The sequence below is a fragment of the Helianthus annuus genome, chromosome 12 (assembly GCF_002127325.2).
Source record: "Helianthus annuus cultivar XRQ/B chromosome 12, HanXRQr2.0-SUNRISE, whole genome shotgun sequence".
Taxonomy (NCBI): Eukaryota; Viridiplantae; Streptophyta; class Magnoliopsida; order Asterales; family Asteraceae; genus Helianthus; species Helianthus annuus.
Window position 1 is genome coordinate 106,680,695 of NC_035444.2, and position 10,206 is coordinate 106,690,900.

The window sequence follows — 10,206 nt, forward strand, 5'->3', positions numbered from 1 at the left end:
CTTTGATGAAGCGCCTATAGTACCCAGCTAATCCTAGAAAACTTCTAACTTCGGTTGCTGATTGCGGGACCTTCCAATTTGTGATTGCTTCTATTTTGGAGGGATCCACATGAATGCCTTCGTGATTAACCAGGTGTCCTAAAAATTGCATTTCTCTTTTGGGTAAAGGGTTACCCCGGTGATTTTAAATATTCACAAACACATAAAACAAGTAGAGAGGTGACATCCTCACTAGTTCACTCGAGAGACATGCCTCAGGAGCGTAAACCAAACAAAACCAATTGAAAACAAAAGACACCGACTAGACTAACAACTAGAAACGCAACAAAATACAAACGAGATAATCAGCCCCCATCATCGTTCATAGCGTCATCATTGATCTCCCAATTTCCAAGCAGCCTTCGAACATTAGCACAAGGTTTGAATTTTACTCCCATTAATTTGTATCGAACTGTCTTTAGAATGATGCTGCAAATTAAATCCGGTGGACCCGTTTGGTTTTTAAAAAGTCTAGCATTTCGCTCTTGCCAAATACTGTAAGCAGTCGCACCTACAAGCACACGAGCAACATAATTGGCTGCCGTCTTAGACTGACTTCTCACCATCAACCAGTTCACAATCGATGACCATTTAGGCTGAACATTATCCATATTGACGTTACCTCGGACCAAGCTCCACACCTGCGAAGAGAACTGACATTCAAAGAAAAGATGATCATGGGAGTCGACATCCGCATAGCATAAGAGACAGCACATCATATTCATGTTCTTCCTCCTAGCTAAGTCCCACTTTAAAATTTTATCTTGTGTCAAAAGTTTTCGTCGCATTATTAGCCACACCAAGAAAGCGTGCCTAGGAATACATTGAGGAAACCAAACAATTTTTGCCCAATCCACTTCCTGCTCTCTCAGCCGAATCGTGTTCCAAACCGTAAAGGATGAATGATCAAGCATATTATCGCCATCCTTCCACACCAATCGATCCAGCTTGTTTTGATCCGGACAAAGATGATCCAGCTGATTAAGAACCGGAAATAAGTCCCTCCAAGCAGCCGGCCATGCCCAAGAATCATGTCTATAAACATCCGAAACCATAGCATCCAACCGAAATCCCGCATTCGTAATGACCCGAGGCGATAATAAGGTTGAAAGAGGACCCAGATGACACCAAGAATCATACCAGGCAGAAATGGTATTACCAGCGCCCAAAGAATGCCAGATATGCTCCTTAACCAACGGCCGTAATTGAGGATTTTCCTCCAAGTCCAACTGCAATTAGTAACATCCTTGCACACCCAGAAACTCCGACCTTTAAGCCGATATGAGTTGATCCACTGCACCCAAAGAGACTCTCTCTTTGTAAGAATACTCCAAATATGAGAAACCATAAGGGCCTTATTAACATCTCCGACCCGACGAATACCGAGGCCACCTTCATATTTAGGCACACAGATAGCTCTCCACGAAACTTTCGCTTTTCCTCTATGGAAAGAACCCTCCTGAGACCATAAAAAATTCCTCAATTTAGCCTCTATATCATTTAAAATCCGAACCGGTAAGATAAAAGCGAGGCCCAGTAAACATGGATAGACGACAAGACCGATATGATTAATTGTAATCTGCCCGCAAATGATAAAAGTTTGTTTTTCCAGTTCATAATCCTTACATCCAAGCGTTCAAGAAGAACACTACAATCTTTAACCCGAAGCCTCGAAGAAATAAGAAGCACCCCTAAGTATTTTACCGGTAAAAGACCCTCTTCAAACGGCAGGATATCCAAAATAGCAACTTTAACATGATTTGAGACATTACAAAAGAAAGCGGTACTTTTCTGAATGCTAGGGACCAACCCGGACATGTTGGTGAATCGAGTAAGCGACTCCATGATACATTGAGCTGACTGAACATCACCTCGAGCAAATAAAAACAAGTCATCAGCAAAACAGAGATTAATGATATGTTGCTTTTCACACTTGTTATGAAATCTAAACGAAGAATCCAACTGAGTAGCTTGGTGCAGAATGCATGTCAATATTTCCATAACAAGCGTGAATAAATAAGGGGATAAAGGGTCGTCCTGTCTTAAGCCACGTTTCCCTTTGAAATACCCATGAACATCCCCATTAACACAAACCGAATAGGTAGGAGTGGAAACACACGTCATTATCCACTCTACCATTTTCGAATGAAAACCGAAACCCATGAGAACACGCATGAGAAAACTCCAGTCAACTGTGTCATACGCTTTCTGGATATCAACTTTGAACGCACATCTCGGAGGACCATTATTCCTGTGATAATTATGCATCAATTCTTGCGTAAGCAAGATGTTATCAGAAATTTTCCTTCCTGGAACGAATGCGGACTGGTTAATGCTAACAATCTGATTCAGGTAATACTTTATACGATCCGCAATAATTTTACTAATGCACTTGTAAATAACATTACAACATGCAATAGGACGGTAATCCGTGACAGATGACGGAGTAGGCTTCTTCAGAATAAGAACAATTAACGTGCTATTGAGCTCCTTAAGAAGCTTACCAGAACTGAAGAAATCCATGATTGCACTCGCCACATCCTGGCCAATAATCGGCCACGCATGTTTGTAAAACGCAGCTGTGTATCCATCAGGGCCCGGAGCTTTGTCATTGCCCATGGAAAACATAGCCAGCTTGACCTCTTCGCTAGTAACCGGGCGGACCATATGATTAGCGTCTTCATTACGCAACCGTTTAACAAAAAGATCATGAGTAGGATGTAAATTAATGTCATCTTCTATGCCAATAAAATTCTCGTAATGATGGACTAGAGCCTTAGAAACGTCATCTCCCTGGAATAAAACTCCATGAGAGTTCGAAATAACCTCAATTCGAGTCACGTGATTCCTGCTTTTCAGCGAAGCATGAAAAAACTTTGTGTTTGCGTCACCGGCCCGCAACCAATCCACCTTCGATTTTTGCTTTAGAAACCGTTCCTCATCTAAGCAAGCATCCTGGTAATCGGCTAAAAGTTTAGCCTCTTGAGAGAGAAGACCCGCATTCATCGGGTTTAAATCAATGTCAAGCTGGATCGCATCTAATTCCCGGCGAATATTCTCAACTTTCTTGTGCAAATTCCCTTGTTGAAACAATAAACCCCGAAGAGGAGACTTTAACAACTTGAGTTTTTTCACTACTCGGAACTGAAGGACCCCATCAATTTGAGTATCCCAAACACGCTTTACAATCTCCATAAAGCCCGGCTTAAAAACCAAAAAGTTGGCAAATTTAAACGATCTAGGCTTCAATTTTCCGGGGGTGGGAATATTAAGAATACACGGGCAGTGATCAGATAGCCTATACGGATGAAACAAAGCAACCGAGTTTGGAAATTCAGAAACAAAAGAAATATTGCCCATGATTCTATCAATTTTCTTTAACACACCAACACCTTCTTTAGGCTTTTGATTCCACGTAAAGTGACATCCGGACCGATTAATATCAAACACCTCAATATCTGAAACACATTCTTGAAACTCTCTCATGCCAATCGAGATAGAGGAAGTTCCCATAGAGTGATCTTCTAAGCTGAAAGCCGAATTAAAATCACCCATTATAACCCAAGGCTTATCACTTACAAAAGCTTTATGTAAATATAATTGATACCACAAATCTCTTCGATTGATATAGTAATTCGCTGCATAGACAACCGAACAAAATAAAACCTTTTTATCCAGCTTAAAAATAATCTGAAGATGCATAACTTGAGACGTTTGGGCCAGCACAATAACATCAAGGACATCCGAGTTCCACCTAGCAATGATTCTCGTACCTTTATCACAACAGCTACCATTTGAAATCCAAGACCAACGACGAAAAACCGAATTACAAACCTTCGCAAGATTACCAACATCAACAAGAGACTCTAAAATAGCACAAAAAGAAAGATTATTATCCTTTAGAATTTTGCGAACCTCCTTTTGTTTAAGTGGGCAGTTCAACCCCCTTATATTCCATGTTGCGGGACTAACCATTGGAAACCCCGGTTAAAGGAGTGCTTGCTCCTTTAGAAGATTTAAGAGTCCCTCCCGTGAGAAACTCATCCATTTCATTATAACCTTCAACCACCTCTTCATCATCAGAGTCCTCTTGACCACCACTATCCCCATTACTACTTTGGCCTTTCTCCCTATGAACCTCATTCAAAACCTCAAAAGGGTTTCTCGAATGGAAATTAGATGAAGTCGGCTTCACTCTAGACTCATCCTTATGTTTCGTAATAACTGGTCTATACTCAAACTTAGGTTTCTGCTTGCCCACCTTAACTCCTCGTTTCCTTGCAATTTTCTTGCTTTTGACCCCCATATAACCGTCCTCATCAACTCTAGGAATTTCTTTCCCTTTACGGCTTCCTTGGTTACCTAGCATACGATCGTGTTTGACATTCTCAACTGGTTTTCTCGGCATCTTTGGACACGTATCATTTGCATGCCCAAAAACACAACACGTCGAACATCTAAGTGGGCTCCATTCATACTCTACATACATGGTTTCCTTGACGAAACCACCATCCTTCCACCTCAGGAATCGCCAATGTTATCTCCTCTTTAAAATCCTTATCCGCGGATATCTCAATTAGGGCTCTTGCATAGCTACTTCGCCCCCACGAATCCATGCACATTGACGACGTGTAAGAATCCATAAGTTTAGGTTCCCCAATGGCCGTAGCAATCATACTAAGACCATCCTCCGTATAAGCCGCAATCGGGACTTCATGTATTTTAACCCAGGCTTGAACTTTCATAACCTCCTGCTTCTCAAGCTTAATAGTAGGCGACCATTCATAAAGAAACAACAGTTGAGAACGTATAATCCAGGGACCTGAAGATAGAGCATCACGCATACCTTTCTGATCCGAAAACTTAAAAAAGAAAAATCCGCTAGCATTCATCATGGACTTCTGTAATCCGAATCTTTTCCAGTTATTCCTGACGTAATATTCAACCATAGGATATGCTACTCGGTCACCCAAAAAATACCCATATAATGTATTCGACAACTTCTCTTGAACCACACGAACAGACTCCTTAGGGAGCACAACATCACAACCTTCATGTTGAGTTATACTAGCAAGAGAACGGAAATTTACCTTCTTTTCCTGCTTTAGAACCGAATCTGCATAAGAAAGCGGCTTCTTCAAACTGGTACCACCCAAATTCAGCTCTGAATTGCCCACAGCCGGATCTGTAATCTGAATGTTGCTCAGGTTACTAGTTTGTTCGCTAACCGAAAACCCACCAGCATTCCGCTCCGAATGTTTGTGACTATTCTCCTGCATACTCCCACCATCATGTGTAAGTTTGTTCAAGTTTTCCATGTCCGGTGAAGATTCCTTGGCAGCTTCGGCCACAGGAACCGGAACATAAATCTTTTCGAGCTCATCAATTACATTGATCAGTCTTGATTCAGCATTCACCTTGAAAATTCCCCTACGTGCATGTTTCTGATTGCCATCATTCAAACCATGAGTACCGCCGCCCTTAGAAAACAAAGGTGGCTTTCCACGATCAGGCTGAAGATCAGATTTCTTACGAACATCCATCCTGGAAAAAGCTCCTCTCTCAAACCAACATAACATAGAAGACCATGCACTAATCCAAGAAAACGAAGAACCAGAAACAGAAAATAAAATAAAACCCTAATCCTGAAACCCTAGAGCCGAAAATCAATCCATAACAGATTAACCCAGAGAACTAATCTAGCTAAATTAATCTCAGTTAACCGCGACCAATATCAACCGGATTAATATGTCAGGATCTCAAAACAGCAACTAAGGTGGCGATTGAAGAAAAACGAAAATAAAATTTCAGATTGATTACTATTGCTAACGAGTTCGTTATAGAGATTTGATAAACAAACCTCTAATCACAGACTGTTATACAAATGAATCGCAAAGAAAATTAGGGTTTCATGATGAACAAGAAATCGCCCAGGAGAGAGAGCTTAGGGTAGACCATAGTGTCTTTTAAAAAAAATGCATTTCTTGTAGCCAAAATTCACACTTCGAGAATTTGGCGTAAAGCTTTTCCTTTCTTAACAAGGTTAAGAGTGCATGCAGGTGCTTACAATGTTCGTCCTGACTTTTGGAATAAATAAGTATATCGTCGATGAAGACAATTACAAATTTATCCAGATACGGCTTACAGATCCTATTCATCACGTCCATGAATGTTGCAGGAGCATTTGTTAATCCAAAGGGCATGACTGTAAACTCGTAGTGACCATACCTAGTCCTGAAGGCAGTTTTAGGTATGTCTTCTTCCTGTACCTTTAACTGATGATATCCGGAACGCAAATCTATCTTAGAGAAATACCTAGCTCCTTGAAGTTGATCAAAAAGATCATCAATCCTAGGTAATGGGTATCGATTCTTAATGGTAACCTTATTTAATTCCCTATAATCGATACACATTCGCATCGAACCATCCTTCTTTTTCACGAACAACACAGGTGCTCCCCAAGGGGATGAACTAGGTTGTATGAATCCTTTGCCTAGCAATTTGTCTAACTATTTTTTCAGTTCTAATATTTCCGTGGGTGCTAACCGATAAGGTGCCTTAGCTATTGGTATAGTTCCAGGAATTAGTTGAATTCTAAACTCTACTTCCCTATCCGGTGGTAATCCAGGTAGCTCTTCTGGGAATACGTCAGAATATTCTGATACTACTGGAATTTCCTTAAGCTCTTTACTTTTAGTGTTAATGATTACTGAAATCATATACACTATTCCTTGCTTTCGTTCATAACTAGCAACTTTCATTACTGAAATGAACCTCATTGGTTTACGCGGCTTATCTCCTGTAACCAAAATTACCTCTCCTGTTGGCGTATGAATTTCTATGGAATTTTGATCACAGAGGATTCGAGCATGGTTGGCTACTAACCAATCCATTCCTAAACGACATCGAATCCTACTAAATTCATAGGTAGAAGGTTTGCAGAAATTTTGTGGCCTGAGAGTTCTATCTTTCCTTCTTGGAGTATCTTATCTATATTGACAGAATAACCTTCTGCCGTTTCTACCGTATAAATTTGCCTAAGTTTGGTTAAAGGATGCTTAAGAGCTTGGCAGAATGGAGTATTTATAAAACTTTGGTTCGCACCAGAGTCAAATAATACTTTTGCGTAAACGTCATGAACAAGAAACGTACCAGCTATCACATCTGGAATCAGATCTGCTTCTTGTGTAGTCAGCTGGAAGGCTCTTGCATTTTTTTATTAGTTCCTTCAGTCGCTTTTGCCTTGTTGTCCGCTGATTTGACCAGTTTAGGGCATTCTGGCTTAAAATGCCCGACTTCTCTGCAGTTGCAGCAGACCATGGATTTCTTCCTGCATTCCTCCTCTCGGTGTCCCGATCTATTGCAGAAATTGCAATTTTCCTTGCACTTCCCAATATGCTTCTTTTTACAGTTACTACAAACGCAGCGGCGGAGGATTGCCCGGTTCCCTTTTCCTAAAGTTACTATTATTATTACCCCCACGGAAACCTTGGGTAATCTTTTGGGCTAATTCATTTTTCCTGTTTTCTTCTCTTGTGCGCACCAGTCCGTCAGTCAAGGTATTGGCCAATACGACTGCATCGTCTATCGTGCGGGGTCTCGCAGCTTTGACTATGTCACGAATCTCGCTAATTAGTCCCCAAATGTAGTGAGAAATAAGCACCAGCTCTGGCGAGGCTAGAGTTGGCACAATTCTGGCATACTCGAAAAATTTTGAAGTATACCCACGACAGTAACATCCACCATCCGGTGGTTTAAGAACTTGTTTGCCATATGTTCCTTCTCGTAAGAGGGACAAAACTTTCTTTCTACCAATTCCTTAAACTCCTCCCAACTCATGGCATAAGCCACGTCACTTCCCTTAGCTTGCAGCACCGTGTTCCACCATTCTAACGCCTCTTCCTTGAAAAGGTGGGATGCATACATCACCCGGTCTTCTTCAGCGCACTTACTTATTTTAATCACAGCTTCGGTCTTTTCCAACCAACGTAGTGCGGCAGTCACCCCTTCATTACCTGCAAATTCGACTGGCTTACAGGCGAGAAATTCTTTGTAAGTGCAACCAGTCGTTGCCACTTTCATTTTCTTAAGTAATGGGGCTTGAACCACATTATTATTATCGCCGCCCCCATTCACACTGTTACTGAAATTATCGTCGCGTGTGCGTTTGCTATGGTTGGCTTGGGAAGGTTCAACTGGATTCTTAACAACAGCGACGATTGTTGGGATAGCGATGGCTATTCCCTGGGCAACGATATTTTCGATATCTTGTCTATTGAGAAAATGGTCTTCATTATTGAGTTCAGATTGGTTAACTTCATTTGCCGGTTGGTTTACTGCGTTTTCCATTTGAATATTTAACAATGTATATAAATTATTGTCACAATTGGATAGCATCTAAACACAATAAGGCAATCACAAACACAATTAAGTCAACACATATAGCCAAAATCATCGACATTGCGACATTTATATTTTTATATAAAATATTATGCGTCCGTACAAGCCAGATATTTTACAGATGTTTTATTTTAGTATTATTACACAATATTATATTATTATTATTATTATTATTGTTATGTATATATATATGTTTATATATATATATATATATATATATATATATACACACATATTATTATACAAAATATCTAACTATTGTTATTCAGCTTCTCAAAAACGACTCTCCCTCTCGTCGTACTTCCATGTGATGTTTTCCCCCACTTCTCGAATCCGATTTCCCTCATCCACCAGTTCCTCGCCGTAGCGGCGTAATTCGGCAACATTCTCCGCGTTCATGGGTGGAAAAGGAGCAGGTTCAGGTTCAAACTGGGGAAAGTACACATTTGGGTTATTCATAAAGTTCTGGAAATGCCAGTCACTTGTCAACCATTCTTCCAACTGCCCGATAAAAGGTTAAGGGTTGACAATTGGGTCTGGAATAGCAGGTTCCAAATTGATAGAAAGTTCTGATTAAGCGGGAAAATTGAAAAGGGTTTCATCAGCAGGTCCGATGGAGTCACAGTTTGCCAGTTTTCTATCAAGTTCCTCCCAAGGTGGCAATTCCTGAGCTTGACCAGAGCTCTCTCCTATTTCTTTCCCCTTTCCTTTTGGATCCTCTGTTTTCTTTACCCTTTGGGCAGCGGGTTTCTTCTTCCTCCCTCGTTTCCAATCCAGAAGTCTTCTTCTCTTTTTGGGTTTGGGTTTTTCCTGGGGCTGGGCCTGAAACACTAGTGGCTCCTCGGTGTCAGCCTGATAACCGGATTGGGTTCCGGTAATCTCCATATCAGTAGTATGGATTGTGAAACTTCGGAGGACTTCCGATAGTTCGTTCATGCTGTTAGTCACACATAAGGAAACACACAAAATCCAAATTAAAATTTTATTTATTATAATTAAATTTTCACAGAGTCACAAAATGGCAATTTGGAAAAATTAAGTATTTTCTAAATACTTAATTGGCTTTAAATCAGTGGCTCTGATACCACCTTTTCTGTCACGGCCCCCGACCCAGTTTCCTGTTTCGGAAGCCGCATGACAGAAACCCGTGGTATTGGGGGTTTGGTTTGGCAGCGGAAATTTTTAACAGGATCGTTTAGACTGAAATACCCGATTATTTTATTATAAGTTTCGGGACAAACCCCGTATTTTTACAATAAAGGAATTTCACTGGGAAATTCCCTAATTACAAAAACATGTTTATTTATTTACTGAGCCACTTCATTTAAGTTGGAGTACTACGCGGCACTTTTCCTGGTTCACAGTAAATCACCCGAAACATGTTTTAAAAAGATTTGATCAGCGGGAAATACTGGCGAGTCATCAAATTCGTACAAAACGACACATTGTTATAAATTACAGTATTAAGAGTTTTCACATTTGCCCTTATCTTATAATTATCTGGTACAGTTGTCACTCGACCGGATCTATAACTGTGGCTATATCACTAATTAGACTCGCCCACCTAAGAGTGATAAAACAGTAGTAATGTGCATAATACCCCCACTTACTGCCAGTAATTAAAGATTTGCAAAGACTTAATCCATGTACTTATAACTGGAAAACATTTAGGGTTTTACAAAACAACTTTGATAAAAACAGAATGACTCACATTGCAAGTTTACACGGATAGAGTCTACCTACTGATTAAGCCTGGTAACCTAGTTA

The 10,206-nt window shown here is 40.5% G+C and overlaps 1 protein-coding gene across 1 annotated transcript; it reads right to left on the minus strand.

The window, feature by feature from the left end:
- Positions 1-344: 344 nt before the first annotated feature.
- Positions 345-4,447, minus strand: LOC110893484. Its single transcript, XM_022140590.1, has 4 exons — positions 4,012-4,447; positions 1,666-3,905; positions 1,385-1,498; positions 345-1,268 (listed from the first exon to the last, which is right to left on the minus strand). Exons 1-4 carry the CDS (start codon positions 4,445-4,447, stop codon positions 345-347), a joined length of 3,714 nt encoding a protein of 1,237 aa, XP_021996282.1.
- Positions 4,448-10,206: the final 5,759 nt, after the last annotated feature.